The 23,440-nt window shown below is 45.2% G+C and overlaps 1 protein-coding gene across 1 annotated transcript in view; it reads right to left on the bottom strand.

Moving 5' to 3' along the window:
• Positions 1-16,273, bottom strand: part of IGFBP5 (insulin like growth factor binding protein 5) — a 30,281-nt gene extending 14,008 nt beyond the window's left edge. Inside the window, exon 1 of the mRNA XM_036754768.1 lies at positions 15,219-16,273. Coding sequence (XP_036610663.1) covers positions 15,219-15,552 — 334 coding nt within the window. The 5' untranslated portion in view covers positions 15,553-16,273. The remainder of the gene's footprint in view (positions 1-15,218) is intronic.
• Between the last annotated feature and the right edge of the window lie 7,167 nt (positions 16,274-23,440).

Here is a 23,440-nt window from a genome sequence, read left to right as displayed (position 1 = left end):
GGAATGAGCAGAGTCATGATTTAAAGGGTTGGAATGTAAGAAAAGGACAGTAAAAAAGCCTTGAGAAGAGAAGACTGGGTGATACTGAAGAAGTACAGAGATACAAGCCCGAGATTTGGAGTGAAAAGATCTGGGATTGAAACCTGGTTCTCTGAGACTCCCATTTTCTCCTTTGTAAAATCAGAGTAGGGAAATTAGAGCTGGGGTCCTTGTCCTGGGGCTTACAAAGTTGTTTTTAAATAGTATTCTGCTAACTATTTCATCTTATACATATTTTATTTATCATGGTACATATTTTTTATTTTCTGCATTTAAACCCTTTCTGCAAAGGGGTCCATTGGCTTCTCCAGACTAGTGCTAAAGGGGTCTATGAGAAAGAAAAGAGCCCCGACGATCTCCAAGCTCCCTTCCAGCTCTAAATTCTAGGGCACTAGGACCAAAGCTAGAGCGGAAGGAATTCAGGGGAGAAATTAGGGGAAGAGCTTGACAGTGGGTCTGTTCTGTCAAACTCTCAAAGGGCAATCCACTTAAAGACAGGATGGTACCCAGGGATGGTCGGTAGAGGGAGACAGAAACACATGCCAGAGAAAACCAGAGCCAGCCCATGGCCTGCTGTCCCAGGTCAGAGCTGAGTTATAAATTATTATGAATATAAACAACTTCTTCAACCTGGAATTTGTGGGCCTGCCTTGCTCACACCATCCAAAATTTCTCCTGCTAGTTGTGGTTCTCTCCAGTAATTAAAGGGACACGAAGATATGTGAGCACTGGAGAGGGTTGCTTAAAAGGGGGTTGGGGTGGGGGTGGGCAATGCTTGAAGCTTGAGAGCAGAAGAGGGGGGTGAAAAAGAGAGCTATGCAATGTATCTGTGCAAGCTCGAGGCTATTTCTGATCACCTGGAACAGAAATTGTCTTGGAGAAGAGAAAACATACACACATGCCCAGAACTCTCTTCTCTCAGTCTAAATTCTTTGGCAAGATGGGGGGTGGGGGGAGGAGGGAGAGGGTACATGCAGAATGCTTACTATTCCATCCTTGGAAACTCAGGTCAGTCCAACAGACTTAATGGGCCCCCATGGCCTTATCCTTTTGTGGGCTGGCCAGTGGTGGATCTAGAGGATGGGGATGTCAGCTTCTCTCACATTACTTCCAACTTTGGGGTGGAGAAGAGCCCAAAAGGGAGTCTAATAAGCATTTCTGCCTTCTGTTCTCCCCAAATTTCCAACCACAACCCCTTTAATTTTGGCTTCCTGACCCAGTTTCAAGACTCCTCTGCCTCCCTGGAATCAGATGCCACCCGTGTCTGGAGAGAGAAGGGCAAAGGGCCTCAGACAATTTGTTCCCTCTGTTCCAAAGTCCAAAGTTCTTGGGGGATTTGGGGGAACAGATGCTCCCTGTCCCAAGCCCTCAGCAAATGTGAAAATCCACAATTCTTGTTTTCTCTCCTTCCTGCAGAACTTATACTTGGAGTTTTCTGGTAAAGACTGATTCAGTACTTAGGGAGGAGGTTTCTACATTAGTCTTCTCCTTCCCTCCAACCCCATCCCCCTCTATCTCTTTCCCCCTTCCTTCGCTGTCCTGCTTCCCCTTCCCCCACCATTCTCTCCTCTCTTCCTCCAGTCACCACTCAGCTTGTCAGTGGCTCGCCTTCACTCCACAAAACTGCTCAGCCTGGTGATTCGATTAAGGCCTAAGCAATCTCTGGAGAAGACAAGGAATGTTAACCCTTTCCTGGTCAAAGGTGGGGGTAAAGAGCTATTTCACTTCAGTCGTGGGTACCAACCAGTCCTAAGAGCACCAGAACAGTTAATTCAAAATGCCCAGTTGTTCATCTATATATTCATTTGAATAGGTGGGGCATAATTCACAAACCTTCTCTGCCTATTCCTCCAATTTTGTCCCTTCCTCTTCCTCTCCATGCCTCCAGACCCAAATGCAACTTTGGGAACAAGGGATTTCAGGAGGGATTCTTCAAGAAGAAGGGCAACCTCTGCAACCATGTCTCCAGAGAAGAGATAAATTTATTCACAGCACCCCACCCTGCATCAAGAATCCTGGTTAAGTCTGCATTTTCCTCTTCCCTCCATCATGCCATTTAGAAGCTGAGACCCCATTTTACAGCTAGGAAAGCTGAGGCCCAAAGCAGGTAGAAGTTGGCTGCAGATCTTCGTTAAGCCCTAGAGCCTCTAAGTGAGTTGGAGGTACGCGTGTGAGGGGAGGGTGTCTAGAGCCGGATGAGAATAGGACTTGGGCTTCACCCCACTACATTCACAGCTACCCACATCTACAGACATGTCCTTTTCATCTCACATATTCTACCCTATTACCTCCGTTAGGTGATTTTTGACACAGCTTCTCCAGCTATGAAGTGAATGGGAGAGAAATGAGTCTAGAGAAAGAACTCTAGAGGTCTTGGTTTGGAAAGAGCAACACCTGACTGGCTGCATGATCCTAAACAACCGTCATCCTAAGACCCAGGAGAGAATGAGCACCAGAATACTCCCATCCCCCACTCCCTTGGCATCTAGGACACAGCAGAAGTCTTACGTGCCTTCGAGGAACAGAGGTGATTCAGTAACTTGACTGACAATTTCAGTTCAGGTTCAAATCCATTCTCCAGCAGTTCCCATTTATTTAGGGTTTTAGGGAGATTGAGTGGTACAGAGGAAGGTATACTGGCTTGGGACTGAAAGGACTTTGGTTCAAACGCTGCTGTCTGTTATCCATGTGACCTTGGACAAGGCAGTTAGCCTCCTTGGGTCTCATTATAAAATGAGAAGGCTGAAGTCACTTCCAACTCTACGATCCTAAGGCCTACAAAGTGCTTTTCTCAAAAACAAACAAACAAAAACAAAAACAAAACCACAACCACCTCTGTAAAGTAGGAAACAAAAGCATTATTATCTTCATTTTTACAGATGAAGAAATTGAGGCTCAGAGAGTTTAGGCAGTTTTTCTGTAGTTACAGGCTTCTGGTCATAATTCAAGCCCTGGTTCCCAGATTGTAAATCCAGTGCTGCCTCTTTGTGAGGAAGCTCAATTTTATTTTGTGGGATGAACAAACTCAGTGTTTTGAAAAGCTGGACTAGGGAAGCATGGTGTAGTGAGGAGACCATTGGACTTGTGAGTCAGGAAGACCAGGTTTCAAATCCTACTTTGGACACTTACTAAGCAAATTATTTCTCTGTATCTCAGTCCCCTCAACTGTAAAATGGACATGATTGGGTCTAAGGTCTCTTCCATCTCTAAATCTATGATCACATGAACGTGGACCAAGAGACCCTAGGAAAAAATGGAGAAGTGGGCTCCATATTGTTCTCTTCCCCTAGAACACCCCACAGTTGGTGGGATCTCCTCTAGAGAGCTGACTCCAAGTAGCTTGTTAATCTCCTATATCTCCCCTGCCCCTCATCATTTATCCTTGGCCCTGAGCCCAGCTCCCTAGCTCAGGAAGCTCTTGTTAGGATGTCACCAGGGTCTTTATTTTTGGTCCCCAAACTCTTAGGAGATGTCCTCTAATCCTGAGAGCTGATCCTGAGATAAAATGACTCTGCTGATACAATGCTTAATTTTATCCTGCCCTCACTTCTCCCATCCCCCTGAACTACATGTGACTATAAATAATTCTCCTCCCTAGCCCACTCCTGATTGAGAGCCTTGTGGAGCCCAACTGAGTATACCTCTGGGCTCAGCCAACAGCTCGGGGTCTCCTCCTGTACAACACCACCCCCAGCCCTCGTGATGTCCCAGACATCAGCATACAGCATGAACACACCCTGGATCATCCCTGCATAGGTTCATCTCACCTTTCCAGGGAGAACATGGCTCAATTCAATTTAACAAGCATTTATCAAGCACCAGGGGTACTATGTTAGGCAACGGAGAAATGAACAGATCCCTTGCCCTCAAAGGCTCTTACAACATCACATGCCTAACTACAAGGTAATTAAAGAAGGCTGAGAGCACTAGTAATTGGAGAAGTGGAGGAGGCTTCCCCTAGGAGGCGACTGACACAGGAACTAAGCCTTAAAGGTAGAAGATGAGTCTAAGACTAGGAGCTGATAAGGGAGTGAATTCCAGATAAGGCGTGGGGGAAGGTGGGGGCATTAGCCTATGTGTCTTCATGGTAAGTGCATGGAGGAGGGAGATGGAATGGGGAGTTGGGAGGACAGCTAGTAATCTAGTTTGGCTAGAACACAGAGTACATGAAGTAATTTGAAATAAGACTGGGAAGGAATGACTAATGTGATAGCAAGCTGGGAAGGTAGGCTTGGAGCTCAAAGGTGGAAGACCTCTAAAGCCAGGCTGTTTGTATTTTATCCTGGAGGCAATAGGGAGCCACTGATCATTCTTGAACAAAGAAGTCAACATAGTCAGATTTGTGCCTTGGAAAGACTTGTTTTGACAGCTGTATAGATGAAGGATTGGAGAAGAGAGAGAGACTGGAAGTTACTTTGATGTTCCTGCCATTTTGTTCCTTTGGCAAACAGAAAGACCACGGCAGATAATCCATGCACTCTCACTATTAACTCTAATTAATTCTATTAACTCTAATTAATTCTAATCACTAATTAATTGGTGGGAGACTATTCCAGGAGATATGTAGTTCCAAGCTTATTCTGCCTTTCCGCAGAAGAAAATAGAAGAAACAGAGCTGTGCTTCTTGGTTCCACTTTTGTCAATACCAGTCAATAGTCTCTGGAAAGCCCAGTCCCTGATGTCCAAGTCCACTCCTGCTGCCTGAAGCCCTTCCAAGTGCTCTACCATGACCACATGTCTGCCACTCAGAGGCAGCCCATCCACCTCCACCCTTTTTCCAAATGGAAATAGCAACTCTGACATCCAGGGTCATTGCTCATAGCAAGGATATGGGTTCACAGTAAGCAAGCAAAGAGCTTGAGGCTGATCTTGAATTCAGGGCTGGAAAGTCCCTGGCCTTCTGCCAAAACCACCGGAAGTGATACAACCAAAGAGTTGAGTGGCCAACCAGTGCATGTGGAACATGAGAATGGGTTGGATTTCTTTTGAATCTCATCCCTGCACCTTCTATCCTAACAATCATTGGAACTAGATGACTGCAAAGGCCTTTCAGTGTCAACAGTCCATGGTCCTGGGATTCTAGAAATGCCACTAGGATAGCTTACCCAGCAGTCACAATAGGACTCAAAAATGGACTAAGTTCTAAGCCTCCATGGTCCATGTGACACTGAGGTCATGCTATTGACCTACTTGCCTTAGAAAGAAGGGAAGAAATTCCCAAGCATTCCTGGGTTCTTCTTCCATACAGAAGTTGCCCACCTAAACCTGGGTTTAGAGGCATGAGCTGGTGAATCATCACCTCTGTCCCCTAGCATTCCAGCCAACCAGTCAGCCCCCTGCTAGGACCTGGGCCTGGGAATATTGCCACCACTTGGGAGACCAAAAGACTGGATGACTGTGAAAATAATATATAAAGCGTCTCATTCTCCTGAGGTCTGACAGTTTCCTAGCCCGTCATGCCAAATGACTCAATGGCAATTTGAAGAAAAAGAGAAGGTGTATATTGGTGGGGGGGGGAGCTGGTGAAGACTGGGTGGAGGTTTGTAATGCCCCTCCCTGATTCCTCCTCCTACCCACTCTGTCACTGGCCAGAGTTTGTCTTTCCCCAGGCTCCTGGAAGGGACTGTTTTCTTTTCCTTTGTGGTCAGTGTCAGACGCACATGTTCTGGGCTTCTTTTAACCTGAATTATAGGCTGGAACGGAAATGGGCACCAGCCTTCCAAGAGGAAAACCAACCTAGACAACTGTCATGCAGAAAGGAAGGAGCAAGGGGAAAATTTGCTGGCGGGGGGAGGCCAGGCTCAGAAAGCTGTATTGACCGGTCAGAGTTGGGGAGCCTAACTCCCTCTGTAACTGAGTAACTGTAACTGAGTGCCTTCCCCTCTGTAATGGCAGAAGAGATGGTGTATTCTGGGCCAACAGGCAAGGCCAGGACCTCGTTATGCCTCAGTTTCACCACTATGAAAAAGGGTACAGTGAGAAAGAGCATGGGGTTTGAATTCAAAAGACCCCAATTTAAATCCTGGCTTTGCCACCCACTACTCTTGTGACCTTAGGCCTCAACCTGTCTGGATCTTGTTTTCCTCATCTTATACAACTAGAGGATTTAGCTAGATGACTTCCTGGGTTCAATTCCAGCTCTAAATCTATGACTCCATGAACAGGAATGACATATTGGGCCTCTCTATCACTCCACCCCTCTGTGTTCAGTGGTCCCTGCTGGTGGCTAACATAGTACACTACTGTTCTTAGGAGGTGGGCTGGTGTCCTTCAGATGGGAGATATACAGAGTAAATGAGAATACAGTGAGTGTAACTGACTAATGGGAAGAAAGTACTTCTTAATTGCTTGTCATCCCTATCCTTCTCTCCCTTGTGAGACTCCTGACTCTCCACTATTCCCTTCCAGGGACAAAGTCTAGATCTGTTGGAAAGTATAGGGGAAAAAGAATAGAGAAGAAAAGTTTCAAGAGTAATGATAACTAGCAGATTGGCTCTTGGGAATGGCCAGCTTAGTTGAACAGGGTCTTAGGGAATGGAAATCACATGCCAATTAGCCTGTAGTCGACCTCTTCTCAACACTTCCAAGGGGGAAGCCTTAGTACTGGTACAATCATGGTAGTTCTCAGATGGAACACTACAGAAGGAAATGGTACTAACTTCCAGGGCCAATGAGGAAAATGACTGGAGAATATCCCAAGTGGCATTATCCTGAGTGACACTTTCCTCTCTTATCAGGTGTTCCCCTTCCCCCCACTCCTCCTTGAGTTCCAACATGCCACAAACTTTTGATTTTTGTGAAGCTCAGTAGCTGGCTATCTGAGATGGATGGGCCACAGTAGGAATTGAAGAATCCTTAGCTTTACCACTTTCCCTCACTTCTTCATCTCTACCTACTTCTGCCTAAACAAGCACTATGCTCAATCATAGGCAAGAAGGCCATTGGAAAGAAGATTGTACAAACTCTCTCTTGAGACCAGCTGAAACCTGGACAGCTTTCATCACAGGGAAGATCTTCCTTATGTATAATCATATCCACCTCATGTTGTAGTTTACTTCTTTCTGGCTTTAGAAAGGATGAAAGGAAAGTTAGCATCTTTTAAACAGAAAATTTCCATGCATTTGAAGACCTAAATCCAAATGTGACCTTTCAGAACAGCTTCCCCACTCTCCAAATAGTTTTACTTTGTGTACACAGGGTGTCCCAAAATTCTTAGTGCAGTTGGAAGTGATTCCAACTGCACTATGACTTTTGGGACACTGTATTTTGTAGTGATTTCTCTCTCTCTCTCCATATACATACATACATATATATCTTTGCATGTATATATGTATATCATATGTGTATATATGTATGTGTACACACACACATATTCCATCTGTAGAATTTAAGCTCCTTGAGGGCAGGGACCATTTTGGGTTTTGTCTTTATATTCTTGGTTTTTGGCATATAATAAGGACCTAATACACGCTCATTGAATTGCTGCTTAAATAAACCTTCTCAGTTTGTCTCCTGGGTATGCTCCACCCCTCCATCTCTCTTACCACCACCTTTACTGCCTCATCTTCACTAAATGGAGCTCTGACACATAGACAGGGGCAATGATAAACCAAGCAGGTCTCCTCTTTATTTTGGGGGTTCAGTCTCTAAATTTAGGAGCTGAGACACTAGTCTCTTGGCATGTCTGTATCTCAGTCTTTGGCTGTAACGGAGTCCCTCATTATATATATATATATATATATATATATATATATATATATATATATATATATATATATACATATATATATATATATATTATATACCCCCCATACTTTTGTATAACAATATGTACATGTTTATAAAACATATGTATGTATACATATATACATATACATAAAACTAAAAAACTAGGAGGGTTGGGTAGCAGGAACATAGTAAAGAACTCTGAGGAAGAAAGAGGAGTAAGAGGAGGGGGAGGAGAGAAGGGAAGAGGAGGAAGCAGTCTAGTTCTCAGTTACACATTTATTTATTTCTTTGACCCTGCCCTGGGGACATTTCCACTCATGACTCATCAGAACTCGAGCTGCTCATTCTGCACTGTACACTCCAGCAAATAAGTGTGTCTCCTCAACAGTCCTCGGGGTGGGAAGGACGAGAGGAACAGGGATCAAGTAGATCTCTTTTCTTGCCCTGTGACATCTCCCCTCCCTCCATTTCTCTTGTGTTGTACCTGTTTTGGTGTAACAAGGGGAGTCTTGTCAGAAAATTAAGCCAGAGGATGAGGAAGCTGGTGCTAGGGCCTAGCTCCTTGGCTCTGGTTCCCTTAAAATGTTCTTCTGGGAGCTGGAAGTGGGGTGAGGAGTTTGGCAGAGATGGTCTCAAGTTGTTTTAGTCCTAGGTGAGGGAGGGGGCTGAAAGCTGAGATCTCCCCCAGAAAGCTCCAACAGGACTCTCAACCACTGGTAGAGGTAGAAAATGGAGGAGGAGAAAATTATACCTAAAAATTATGGGGAGAGGGAAGAGACAGGAGCGGTTGGGAGGAGATAGCTCCTGTATTATATTACTTTAGGGGGGTAGTGAGGACCCCTCTTCAACCCCCTCAACCAGTCTCCCTAAGATCACACTACCTTTCTCCAGACTCAAATATCAAACACTAAGGAAACTTCAGAGGTTACCTAGCTCCTGAACAGAGGTGCAAATTTGGCCTTTTGTTGGAGTTTCAGAATTTGGCAGGAGTGGGGGCTGTGAATAAATAGCCCACTCAGGTGTGGTTCCAGATTTCTGGGAAGATCCTGACTAATTAGAACCATAGATTGTTATAAAGTTATAGGTTATAAGTAGCTACTCATTTTCTTTTTCAGACTGGGGGGAGGGATCTTTTCTAAAGATTCATCTAGTGGTGTTAAGCCATTGTATAAATAGGCTTTCTTCCCTCATTCCTTAAAATCCCCAAGGAAAGAAAGATTCCAGACTCTGGGATCTCATAGCTCCTACTGCCATAAGACGCCCCCCCAGTGGCAACTCTGGGCTCTACATCTCTGCCCACAGTACTGGCTGAATATCGCTGGATACTTGCTTGTTTCCACGGAGAGAGGGGGGCAATTCTGATGCCACTGACTTGACTTTGACCTCATGGTGCCCTTGGCAGATCTAGCATCTTCCCTTCTCCCAAAAGGAGCACAAGATCAACTTGGCAGGAATTCCCTTCCCTTTCCTGCTTAGGGACAGTATCAATGCTTTTCAGTTTCTCAACCAAAGAGTCTTCTGATCTTTAAAATGAATATTCAATAAAAGAAAATTAGCTCAGGCTCTTTATCTCTCCACCCATTTCCTTTCTCCATTACCTACTCTTTTCCTCTTGTCCAACTAAAATTAGGAAACCTTAGCTGAAAACTGTTTTGCTAGTCCTGGTGAAGGCAAGGTCCTCCAAAGTTCATTTCATCCATTCCCCTGCTTCTGAGGACAAAGTTCTTTCTCCTGGTAACAAGAGGTGGCCTTATTAGCCCAGAGAATAGAAGAAAAGGAAGGAAGAGGATTAGAATATCAAAGAGAGCATACTGCTAGGGCATGGGTGAGCACACAGGATGTTCCGGGGTTGGTTTTACCAGTGGCAGATTCATCTTAAAGATTTCCCCCAAAGAAGTGAATTCAAAAAATTTAATTCTTACAGATTAAGAAGCCAGGGCCACTCAAAGCACCTGCTGACAGGCCTGGCGGATCATGTTTCTGGATCCTTACTCAAATTTTCTTTTACCCCACTCCTCCCTCATAATCCATTATCATGTCCCCACTAGTGACTTCAGAAGAGAACACAACAGCACAACAGATATTATGGTCAATCTAAGTTTATAGTAAAGTGGGGGAGGTGGAGGGAAGAAACTTCTTTTGACTTTGAGGGGAAAGTAGAGGCTTAGGGAAAATCTCTTGATTATTTGTATTTGCAAATATAAACTAAGTCTCCTGGATTCTGTGTATAAGGCAACAATGCTGACGCAGATGCAAGTATGTTTCAATCTATGAGCATCTAGTATCTGCTCAGCTCTGTGGGTTTGATTATGGCTTTGGATGCCCTGTTTAGATCACCTCCACCATCAGTGACTTGGAAGAAGCAAGATTCTCTGTGACAAAAAAAAAAAAAAAAAAAAAAACTGTTGAAACTTCCTTTTCTCTCACTGGAGCTGACCTCTTCTCCTTCCTCCTATCCCTTCCTCTCCTGTCTGGTACCTGGTCTGTTTCATCTACACATTTAAAGTTCATTGCAGATGAAAATGATTCAAATTTAGATTTATTGCCTGTTCCTGGTTTCCTGGGACATACAGAGTCTAGTGTTTGCCAATTCCTTCTCCAAAGTTGGATGGGTCTCATCATCATTTATATTAAGAATTTCAGTGGTCAGTGGGGTGCTCAGGCTCTGAGCAAAGATTACACACACACACACACACACACACACACACATGTGTGCGCACATACACTATATATACATACATATATAGTATGTGCGCATGCATATAAAAATTATATACATACATGATACAGTGTGTATATGTATGTATATAAGATATATTCCCCCGTATTCCCTTCCATATGTATGTATACATATATATATGTGTGTATATATACATATATGTGTGTGTATGTGTATATATATATATATATACATACAGAGAGAGAGAGAGTGAGAGTCTTTTCTTCTTCATAGGCAAGGGTTCTCTGCTCCTATGATCTTTGCTCTGACCTTCACTCTGACCCCTAACCCTGAGGTCAATACAATTTTCAAGGTTACTGCTATGTGTATACCTGACCCCTCCCCTCTCCCTCACCACCAACTCAAGTTCCAGTCTATCGATCTGCAGTTTCCCTATGTCTGTGAAAGCTGGAGTCCATATGGCAAAGCCAAAGAAGAAACTCAGGGGAGGAGACAGAAAAGGGGGTGGGGTGGGGCAGATAGAGAAAGGAGAAAGAAGTATTAGGGGAGAAAAAGAGAGAAAGGTAGCTCTCTTTGTTGAACTGCATACTTCTCTTGTTTGAGCTGACATGGGGGGGGCGGGGAAGAAAGGAAAAAAAGAGGAAATTGGGAAAAAAGAAAAAAATATCCAGTTAAAGTTTAATCTGTCTGTTGCCCTCCCAGTTCTAGCTATGGTTGGCTCACTAGGAAACCTTTCAAAGGCTTTTTTTTTTGAAAGGAAAGGAAAGGGGGAAGGAATCTGGCTCCCTCACTTTTCCATGAGCTTGTTCAACTCAGTGGACATGAATTTGGCTAATAAAACTAGCTCTGGAACTCAGTTTCCACATGGCTCTTGGACTAGGCAGGGAACTATGGCTAGGCCGACCATGGAAGCCAGAAAGTGAGGGGAGTCACTGACACCTTGCCCCACCCTCCCCACCTGCTGGCCAAAAGGCTGTAAATTCCATACCCCCTAATCCCTAAGGATGAGGTTCCCATTTTTTGATTAGGTGATGATTTTTTTCCGTATCCCCTGAGCAGATAAAAAAATTAGTGTGGTATATTCCCACATCTGACACATGCTAACCTGTGACAGGGAATAAAGTTGATTCACTTGAGTCTGTTTCTTCACCTGTACAATATGGAAATTAACACTTGTTCCTTCCTATCTCAAAGAGTTGTTCTGAGGACCAAATTTATGTAAGACAATTTTGAACCATAAAATGGTATTAGACATAAGCTATTTCTCTTTGCTCCAACTCCTGAATAGATCAGAAACTTCAATTACTAAAATATAGAAAAGCAGCCCTGCCCTTCCTCTTTATAACCTCTCTCCACTAGAATTCCGCCCCCCCCCCAATACTTGGCAGTTTTCCTGGCTGACAAACTTATCTCCCCTTCCTGCAATGCTGGAAACCCAACTGGGATGTAGCACCCCCCCCCCTCCCATTTAGTAATGGAAGCACATATGGGAACTGCTTCAGCTATTATGATACAGTACAATCATAACATTTGATTTCTGTATTTATATCTCCTCTTTTCAGCTTAAATCTGGGTTTCCCCTGTGTCTTTCGGGTTCACCACACATTGATGCATCTTTCATATCTATCTATCTATCTATCTGTCTCATAAACATAATATTGCTTTAATACATAGAGGCATATGATGGATTGTGCCCAAAAGTAAGGTGGAATACTTCAAAAGCCTATCCCTCAGTACTACCACCCCCAATTACCTCACACTGGGTCTAGCACACAGTAGGTGCTTAATAAATGCTTCTTGATGATTGATTTCAATCACTGTTTATGTCTGTGTATAGGTTAGTATACTGTGATTGTAACTCTTTGTCTCAAATCTTGACTGTTTAGCTAACTTGACACACTTTTGTCTCAGGCTTTTTCTCTGTCTTTGGACTGTGTGGCCAAATGGGAGATAGCAATCTGGCTCTTGAGCTCCCTCTAGTTGTGCAGCAACAGGCCTATGAAGATATACTTTCCTTTCTTTTTCATTCTTACATTTTACATTGGAGAAACCATGGCTGCTTTCTACCTCCTTCGTTCTGACCTCAGAAATGCTGGTTTTTTTCATGGTCTCCCCTCCCCCTGCCCCGTGTGGTTTCAGGACAAGCCCAGCCACCTTGGACATTTCTCCTTCCATCCCTTCACTCACACTCCCATCTCTCAAAAGGGTGGAAGTCTAGGGGATGCCAGAGGCCGGGGATTGCAGAAGAGGAATCTTACTTATTTTTTCCCTGCCAGCCTAGCTTCCCTGTGCCATAAACTGGCTAAAGCTATTCTAAACCACCCTGCTCTGTCCCTAACTCTGTAACTTTCAAGGACCCCTTTAAATTGTTGCGGGGGAGGGGGGGCTGGGGAGAGGCGATAGATGTCTACATTCCCTTTCCGAATGTTTGAACATTCTGTGATTCCAAGACGTGGCCAGATCCCATTCCCAAGAGAAAGAAACCTTCAGGCAAAGCCAACCGGCTCACGTATGTCATACACCTGCTCTGGGGGAGGTGGGGGTGGGGCAGGAGGGGCTCCCATAAGAAGGCGGAGCGAGGGGGCGGGGAAGCAAGCCCTGCCAGACAAGGAAAACCAGCCCCCTCATTCGCGGGGTGGCACTAGCCAGTTGCTCGAAGGCGTGGGGGTGGGGGAGGGGAGCAGCAGTTTCTGCTAGCATCACGCTTAGGAAACAACCTAGGCTCTTGGAAGACTGGGACGCCAGGGTCCTTCAGGCTGCTCTCCTTGAATGGCCTGTCTCCCTAGCCCTTACACACACACACACACACACACACACACACGAATAAAAAAGAGACGCATGACGCTGTGTGAGGATACTTTGCATAGTTTGAGTGTGACCAGGTTATTACACAGCGTGCTAGGTTCCAAGACAGGAAATCAACTCATACCTTTTCCCTGGCGCTAAGCTAGTTCAAATCCATATTTCTGAGGATCAAGGCCGGTCCGGCCGCCTTTTTTTTTTTTTTTTTTGGCTTCTAAAAAAATAACCGGATTCTGGGCTATCTTTCCTGCTCCCCCGCCCTCTCCGCGGCTCCCACCACCTTTCTCAAAATGCAACCTCTGGAATCACTTGCTTGTCCAAGACCACTGAGGAGGGCGGTCGGGGTGGGAACAGGGGATAGGGACGGACAACCCGCAGGACACTCAAGCCACAAGATGCCACCTGGGAAAGCCGTCCTTCCTTCAAGAATTTGGCGACCGCGACCACACGGTTCCCGGACACCACAACTCCTTTGCATTGCACTACGAAAAAGAGTGTCTGCGGGGTTAGAATGTATGGGCATGTAGTGAGGTGAGGGTGGGAGGCAACAGTGGCTGGGGCTGGGGTTGGGGGGCGGGGAGGGAGGCGCCCTGGGATCTGAGCCAGGACACTTCTCCAAGTTCAGAATTTCTAAGCGCAGGTTTTCTAACCCCCTCTGAAAGGAGTCAATTACAATCAGTCTGGGCGGGACGTGCCCATGGCTCTGATCTGGGACCTCTGGCTCAGGTTCCTTTCTAGCTTTTCCTCTCTCCCTCTCTTTTTAAGGATCAGGTAAAGCAGAAAGGGGATGGGACCGAAAAGGGCCCCGGACCTTTGTCCACCGAGTAGCAAGCCTCGTCAATCACTCAGGCCAAGGTCTCCAGGATGCTCAGCAAGTGCGGTGTAGGGGGAAGGGGCGGAAGTTACAGGTTGGGAGTCTTAGCCGCACAACTCCAACACTTCTGGCGTGTGCTCCCCCCCGCCCCATCTTCTCTTAACTGTAATATGTTCTTGTCCCCCAGTACACTCACTCCCCAACGCGTAGGGATCTGCCAAACGCTTGGTTGGGAGTATTATAGATGAAGACGGGGAGGGGTGGTGTGCAGAGCAGCTGAAGGAGGTTGGATTTCGGAGTCGCCAATCTTTCTCCCGCCACCTTCCCACCCTCACCTTTACCCCGCGGTACAATTCAAATTTCTGGGGCTGGTGGGGAAGAGCGCTTAGGAAAATGCCAGGAGAAGCAGCCCAGCTTTCCGTCTTTGCGGATGGAGACTGGGCAGCGATCCAAGCTCAGGCGGGAAGGTGCGCGCCGAGAGGGAGGTGGTGGTGGTGGAGGTGAAGGGGTTGGTGTGTGGGAAAGAGAAGGAATTTTGAATTTTAAAGCCCATCGTTCATCCCAAGTTCAAAAGCGCTGATCTTGCATGAGAAAAATAAAAATAAGAACAGCCTTCTCGAAACCAATTTGCCATTGGTAATGAGGGTGGGGTCTTGAGAATTATATAAGCGGACGGAGAGCGGGGGAAGGGGAACGAGAAAAAGTGTCACAAGGGGCATCAAAGAAAGAGCACCCACCCCCACCCCCCCATTAAAGGAAATTCTCGGCGGATCTTTTTGTCTTTTAGTTAGGAACAAATTGCGAAGGGGGGTGGGTGGGAAATTAATGTGCTGGGATATGTGAAAGCCCCACCCCAGCCTGGATTCTGGCGGTGACAGGGGCTGGAGTAGAGAATCCCAGCTGAGGTCAGCAGTCGGGAGAGGTTAGGGGGACAGCAATGGGAAATTGGGGGAAGGGGGGTCCGCGAGGTTGCGAAGTAGCCCCGAGCGGCAGGATTGGGCAGGTGGCTCCAGTGTCCTGGAGAAAAAATCCCAACACCCAAGTCCAGGCTGGCTCCAAGCCACTTGCAGAGGAAGGGTAGATAGTGGATTTCAAGCACTTCCCCGCTAGCCTCCCGCCGCGCAATGAATGACCCGGACAATAAAGTTCCCTCACCGATCTTAGCTTGCTCGCGGTAGCTCTTTTCGTTGAGGCAGACCCCGCGTCCGTGCAGGAGGGCGTGCAGGGGCTTCTCCTCGTCCTGTCGGGGGAGGCAGCGGAGCCCTTGGGCGCAACGCTCAGTGTACACTCCGCACGACTGCCCCTCGTTCAGCGCGCAGGTCATGCAGCAGCCGCAGCCCGGCTCCTTGACCAGCTCGCAGCCCAGGGGGCTCGGGGGGCACATGGACAGGGCTTTCTCGTCGCACGCTTCGCAGTGCACGAAAGAGCCCAGTCCTTGGGCTGCTCCGATGCAGGCGGACAGCAGCAGGAACACCGTAAGCAGTATCATCTTCCTAAAGTTCCCCCTTACCTTGGGGCACGGTGCAGGGCTGGGGAGACTGTGGGGGCAGGGTGTGTGTGCGGAGGGCCGAGTCTTAATATCTGCCCAGCTACCTATTGTCTCGGAAGCAAGACAAGGGCTTTCCTCCTTTTCCTTTCTCTACCAAGGATTTTTAAAAAACAGTGCTGAGAAAAATTGAGGTGATGGGGGAGCTGGTCTCAGTTGCAAGAATCAAGGCTTGCAACAATTTAGGGCAAAGAAAAAAATCTCCAGGTGAAAGGAGAAAGAAGAATGACAAAATAACCCCCAAACCCAGCTCACCTGTCTTTTTTTTAAAGTGAAAAACCCCACAAGACAGGTCACCTCAAAGCAACCACCGGAAAATTTGCTTGAAGGTTGGGGAGGAGACTAAAAAAAAAAAAACAAAACTGAAGCTCACACCCAAGTGTGAACTCCTTGTCCTCCCTATGAATGCATCAAGTGGATCGGGGTTGCCACGGAGCAGGTAGAAAGCTGCCCGACCTAAAAAAAGTATAAGCAAGAATTGTTTTACTATAGAAAAACCCCTCTTTTCTCCTGTCCACTACCTCTTCCAAATCGCCAGGTTCTCTGCAAAGCACGAATAAGAATCCTGCGGAAGGAGGAGGAAGGGGAAAATATTATAAAAGCACCACCACTTTGTAGCTCTCCCAACACTTTTCCCCTGGAGAAGTTTCTAAAGAGACTGATTATTGCCGAGCAGGCTGTCTTTTTTAAATAGACGTCCCCCTGGCTGCCGGCCAGCCGTTCGCTGCAACCCGAGAGCACACGACACCCAGTCTGAAAAGATGCCAGCAACTCGCGCAATATTGCAGCGCACACTCACACGGCCTGGGGGGTGGGGCGAGGACTTCGAGACACCGAGCGGGCTCCCCCTCTAGTCTTGAACACCACCCCTCCCCCCGGAATGCAAGGAAGGGGAGCAGGATTTGGGCTTCTGGAAAGCGGGTCAAGCAGAAAGGAGAACCAGTTCTCTTGCAGGGATGGACACAATAAGCCATGTAACTCTGTCTCACCCCCCACCCCCACCCCAAGACTCGCACACCCCGGCCCCAGGGAGCAGGAGGGAGAAGCAGTTTAGTTTTAGCCAACTCTACATACACAGAGTCGAAGAAAATCTTTTCTAAGCTTTGCAAATCGGCTCTTTGCCGATGTCTATTTAAGTTACCATGTAAGGTTTGGGAAGATGGGGATGGGGGGGGGGGCGGTGAGGCGGTGGCTCGAGGTGGTGGGCTGAGTTTTTTTTTTTAAGGCAAAAGAAAAAAACGTTTCTGGAAACTTTGCAAATTTCTGTTCACCTGGTTCTCTTAAGTGACCATTCATTCCCTTAGGGCTACATTATTGGAACAGGGATGCTTGTGTGAGCCCCAATTCCCCCTTACTCTGTCTGCGTCTGTGTGTAAGGGTAGTGTGTATGAATGGGCAGGTTTTTTTTTTGAGGCAGTGGGCGGCACAAAATTTAATATTGTCAACAGTGAGGAAAGAGTTAATATAACATTCACGGTTTAGGAAAGCCAAACAATTCAGATTATTGGTGAGAAAATCTGGTTATTTCTAAATCAACTTCATGAAGTTGAGCATAATCTCGGGATGTTCTTTTGGGTGGATAGGCTTGTTAGATTCATACTGCCACCCCCTTTGGGTTTTCTTCAGCTTTGTTTCTAAGGACCTTCAACTAGATAGAGTGTTGTGTGTGTGTGTGTGTGTGTGTGTGTGTGTGTGTGTGTGTGAGAGAGAGAGAGAGAGAGAGAGAGAGAGAGAGAGAGAGTACCAGTCTGCTTTTTAGAATAAAGATAACCATCTTACGGATACACTGTAAATTAGGGTCCCTCTCCCATGACCAGAAATGTTATGAGACCAGCTGAAAGCCACCACAATTGGGACACATGCGGGCCTATTCCAACCACCCTCCCAAACTTTTCTTAATAAAATGCAGGGGAACCTCAAGCTAGAGCAGAGGTACAGAATTGGAGCTGAACTGAAATTGATTTAGGAAATGCACTTCAGAGGCCCAGGAAAGGAACATTTAAATGTCCAGGAATTTCTAGGTGGCATTTTTTTCTTTAATTTGGGAGTGGATAGGTACTATCCCCCTCTGCCTTCTCTGTTCTTTATGAAATTTCCTTGAGACCAGGGGCTGTATTTCATAGAGTTTGCCACTAGACTGCACCCTTATCTATGATTAAAAAAACCTCAGTCGAGTTTGCTTAAGATACTTAACTGACTGGACATGTTGAGTAGATGACCATTTTATGTTGCTAATGTTCCCACGGCTGTTCTCTCTTCTCACCTGTCTGTTTGCTATAAGGGTATTAAGGAACCAGGCACTGAAATTTAAAATTGGACTTTTCTTTCTTCTTGACAAACAGAGTGGGGGAGAATACAGACCTTTATATACCTCTATAGTTTTAAATGACTCCAAGCTTTTTTCTTTTCATTTCTCCCCAGTAATTCAGTTTTGGAGCAATTGCTTACCCCCCCCCTGCCCCCACCATATGCAATTTTTTTCACTTTTTTTGGTCAGCTACAAATTAGAAGAAAAGTAGTAAAACTTTGTTGTCTACCACTTCCACACCATCTCAGCTGAGCCCAGGGACACTGGCAGAATTGGGGAAGAATGGAGAAGTTGTGTCTCTTTTTCTTCCAAAGAAATATGAGCTACCTAATTTCAGCCATCCTATATTTCTGGGGTGAGTGCCATAGATGTATCTTTTGGTCTGGCAAATTTCCAGTGAAGGGAAAAATAACACCTCTGAAGAAAGGTGAAAAGAAAAGGGGATGATTCACTGGGGAGGAGAGAAGACTTGGTGTTGGGGATAGATGTTGGGGTGTGGGGTTTGGATTTTGAGCATTGATATACAAATACCATCTAGCAAACCACTGTTCTCCACCTCTAGATAGGGAAGGTAAGGGGAAATGGATTGTGGTGGAGTGAGAAATTGAGGTTGGTTACAAGGAAGAGCAGCCTCTCAGGGAGTTTTAAAGACAATGGAATGGCTGCCCAATAAAAACCGGAATCATCTTCCCCAGAGTACTTGAAAAGTAGATTATTTCTCTTGTCTAGGTCTGATATGGATTTCTGCAAAGGCCGGTGGATAGATTAGACAATCTCTGACCCTAAGCTTCTATGATGCTGGGAAGCAATTCATTCTACTTTTGACTTCCTCCCAACTTAAAGGTTTGTACTCCCTCCCTCTCCTCCCCTCACTAATTTTTCAGGTTCTTTTGTTCTTCTTCATTCTACCACCACTGTAAAGTACAGGCATAAACTCCCTTAAGAGTGCACCATGCTAGCCTCAGGGAAAAATCATCTATTTTAGCAAGTTTGGTTGGAAGGAGTTCACTTTATCCTCTCCAGATTGCACTTTCAGGGGTCAGATTCACCACTGAGGTCTTCTTCATTCAATTCCCTTCAGTCTGGCATAAGACAGTTTTAATACACTTTAGTCAAGATTTTCTCTGGAGAGGAAGAAGGCTAAATGCTGCTCTCTTGTTGAGGGTCCCTCCTATTGGGGTTCTTAAGAGTTTAGCTGCAGATTGAAAGGAGATTTCAGCAAATATAATTTTAGAAAGATTGGTCTTTGTAGATTAATCTTTTAAAATGTCAGTAGCATTTGAACTCCATTGTGTCTGCCACTGCCTTCTTGTACTGAAGGAAGGAAATTAGAGAAAAGAATGGGGAGCTTATACTAAAGCCAGGGTCCAAATAGAGAGTGGGATGAGGGAAGAGATCTGATCTGTATCCACAGACTTCTCAGGCTAGAGGGAAGAAGTGGGACAAATGAGTTCTTCTTCATCCTGACTTCTTTGACAAGAATGGACTTTCAAGGACTATTCCTTTTTTGAGATTACCTTGAAAAAATTTTCTCCTTTCTTAGAATGTGGAACTCAGTTATTCAGGGGATAGGCATCCACTGTGGGCCCTGTCCCCAGTTACCCCTCCCTAATCCTTAATGATCCCAAGTGAGGGTTTTGGAAAAAGTATGGCAGCTGTCCATTAAGATGGGTCAGAAAGGATCAGCCTTTAATGATTTACAGTGGTATTGTGGAAGTATTCTTATCTTTCTTCTCTCTACAAACCCCCTCACCTTTCTCTGAGGATTGCCTCTAAACCAAACCAAATAACTCTCAATCTCTGGTCTTGCTAAAGAACTCAAGACAGAGATTGATCACTTTCCCCTACGCCAGGACACAGGGAATACACTGGTACTTTTGCCTCATGCTTGTACATAACATAGATAAAGGATTTTTTTTGAAGAAATACTATATATAAGGTGGCAGTCACTGAGGCTCTACCAGAAACCGAGAAAGAAATTCTGAGCAGCTTGAACTTTTCTGTTTAGCCTTTCAACACAGCCTGGCTGTAGTGAAGTCACTGAAGGCTAGGTGGCAGAATGAATACATTATTCGACACAGTCTTCCTGGGAATGAGAAGAAGGAATTGAACTCTGGCCCTTATCTCTACTTATAGGGGAAAACTGAAATGTTATGGACATATGCTACTGGGAAATGAATTGAAATCCCCCCTTGCCCCAAACCCACATCATTACTATCAATGTAGGAATTCATATGGGCCCAAATCAACTTTTTTTTTTCTGGGGGAGGTGGGGCAAGACCTGTAAGGAAGTCCCAGTGAGGAAACTCCTTTCACCAACAGAGAACATATCAGCAACTATTCTTAGAGAGTAGTCTAGGGTCCTGAGAAGTTAAATGAGTTTCCCAGAGTCACCCAGCCAGCACTAGACAGGACTTAGACCTAGGTCTTCAAGTCTACAAGGTTGACTCTTTGGAGTCCACTAGGATCAGTTATGCCACATTTCCTCTCACCTCCAGATCAGCCTTGAAATGATCCTTGGACACTTTTTTTCACTAATGGAATCAATAATGCCCTTTGGTCACCTTGGCAGTGGGACCAAAGAGCATCAAATGAGAGTATTTGTAAAGTGCTTAGCATGTGGTAGGTACATAATTAAATGTCTATTCCCTTTTCTTCTCATCTTCATGGGCTTCTTAAGTTCCAATCCTCATTTTCCTTCAACTGGCTATGTGACCTTGAATAAATCATCTCACCTCTCTTGGCTTCAATTTCCTCATTTGAAAGCTAGGGGACAGGACTAGATTCAAATATTCTGTGCTCCATTTTTCAAGTCCCTGGCCTTGTAGAGACTGGCCCATTTGAAATGAGTTACAATAGCATTAATGAATGCCAGTAAGCCCAATGTATTTAATCCCATTCATGGATAGGATTTGGGCATTTGGCACCTTTGCTCATCAATAACTTAGTAAAACTATATAGACAGTGAACTAGAGGGTTGCAAAGACCAAAGAGAAGCTAGGTCAGGTCAGAATTTAATTGCTTTTGGCCAAAGGCCCAGGCAAAGTTAAAACAAAGGACAGGTATATTGTGAGCCCACATGCAGATAGAATGGGTTTCCTCCTGTAACAATATTTCAGAGTTAGTTTCACAGAGACCCATCAAAGCAATATATCTCTGTGTGGATTTAATGACAGTGTCTAAAATAACCTTAGCTCATATTTCTAAGCTCACATGTCCAAAAAGAGAGTCACTAAATGTTAGGGATATAGCTGACAGTAATTAATTTTGTCCATTATTATTCTCGGGTGGCTGACTACTAGTTAGATTCACCCAAAAGATGATTTTGGAATGGTTTCAGATCAAAAGGAAAGAGTCAAAAGATAAAGGAAGGTTTCTCATTCAGAGGCTCCACAAATAAGGTGCCTTATAGGGCTAAGAGGATCCTATCTGCTTTATAATCATGACTCTGGAATGGTCTGGAAAAGTTGCCTTAAAGGCTTTTTTCTGAGCTTGGAAAAAGCATGATCTGCTGGGACCAAGAAGTGAGATAACCTGGTTCCAGTCCTCCTAGGTCAAGAAAGGGTGGGGCAGGGAGGGACAGGCAGGGCAAGAAAAGGTTGGGGACTAGCCCAGGAGAAAGGGGCAACCATGGAAGTGATGTCTCTTGGAGGCCAGTTTGATGGGATGGTGGGCAGGATAACCTTTTAGAAAGCAGTGACCCTGCTCACCTTAGAAGTGGTGAGATCTCTACTTGGATTTTCCCTAGGGTTATACCCAGGAAGATAACCTATAGAATTTTCATGCTAGTGTACCGTTTGTCAGTGCTTTGTTTAGGCTTACACAGACTGTGCATTCTATTCTTAGAATGTTTGCAAGTTAACATGTGACACTGTTTTCTCTAAAAGCTGTCATTTCTTGACAGAATTGTAACTGGGGTAGGGTCAATGGAGCTTTGCTCCAAGATGTGGAAATTTAATACATGCTGTCCTGCAGCAGAACAGATGCCACTATGTTGATTAATTATCTCTTCTACTTAAGTTTATTGTCTCAGTTCTCTTAAGAATGGAGGCATCTCCTTTCTCCACACCATTTCCTTTCATGATTTCATAAGCTCTCATGGGTTAATTATAATCTCTATGCAAATGACTTCCATATCTGTATGTCAAGCCCCTATCTTTCCCTGAACTCTAGTCCCATATTACCAGCTGTCTCCTGGACATTTTCACCTGGATATCCCTTAGGCATCTCAAACTCAACATTTCAAAATGGAAATCATTTTTTTCTCCAGCCAATTCTTCTTCCAAACTCTATTGGCAACATCCATCATCATTTCATCCATCATTCCACCTCCCTAATATCTCACTTATGAAGCCCCTTTTTTCCTACTCACACAGCCTTCACATAGCCTACATCAGACCCTACTGGCCGATTGTAATAGCCTTCAAATTGGTCTGCCAGCATCCAGTCCTTCCCTCTCCAGGCCACCTTCCAAACAGCTGACACATTGATATTCCTAAAACACAAATCTGATCAGGTCACCCTCCACTCAAAAATCTTCAACAACTCCCTGTGGCCTCCAAAGTAAAACAGAAAACCCTCAACCTGGCATTCAAAGCCCTCCACAGTCTGGCTTCCACTTGTCTTTCTGGGTCTTACTTCATATTACTCCTAACCAAGCATTCTAAGCTGAAATTCCTCTGGACTGCTTGTTGTTTCCTGTAAACAAATTCCTTCGAAGGCCTCCATGCACTTGTATGAATGTCCCTCTTTACCTCTTCGTTGTTCACTTAGCTTCCTTCAAAACACAGCTCAATCTCCAGCTTCATAAAGACTTTCCTGCCCCCTTCCCCTTCCTCCTTTTGGTCTTCTCTCTCTCTCTCTCTCTCTCTCTCTCTCTCTCTCTCTCTCTCTCTCCCTCCCCTCCCCCCCTTAGCATTTTTGCATACTTCCTACTTATTTACATATTATTTACATTGTTTCTTCCTGCTAGAATATAAACTTACTGAGGGCAGATACTTTCTCATTTTGTCTTTGTAGTCCTAGTACCAGGCCCAGGCCCATCCATTCACATAGCAGGAGCTTAATAAACTTTAAATGAATTGAATTACTACTTGGCAGCATCGTGTAGTGGAGGCCTCACCTTGGAGTCAGGAAGCCCATGGGTTCGAGTAGGATCTCTGAAAGTGAAAGCTATATGACCATTAGCAAGTTACTCAACCTTAAAGTGCCCCAGGCAACTTTCCAGGACTATTTGCTACCAAAGAGCTGCCAATTTGCTAATGTAGAAGGAGTTTCTGCACCAACAGACCTCTTTTCCCCTTTTCTCTGAGGCTATATATGTGTGGTGGACTGGTGGAGCAGTAGATAGATCACTGGACCTGGAATCAGGAAGATAAAATCAAATCCAGGAGTTCAAATTCAGCCTCAGATGTTTACTAGCTATGTGATACTGGGTAAGTCACTTAACAGCTTTCTGCCTTGGTTTCCTCAACTGTAAAGTGGGGATTATAATAGCACCTGTCTCCTAGGGTTGTTGTAAGG

This window comes from Trichosurus vulpecula, chromosome 4 (genome assembly GCF_011100635.1).
Source record: "Trichosurus vulpecula isolate mTriVul1 chromosome 4, mTriVul1.pri, whole genome shotgun sequence".
NCBI lineage: Eukaryota > Metazoa > Chordata > Mammalia > Diprotodontia > Phalangeridae > Trichosurus > Trichosurus vulpecula.
The sequence above is the reverse complement of the archived record's forward strand: the minus strand, read 5'-3'. Positions and strand labels throughout refer to the sequence as shown.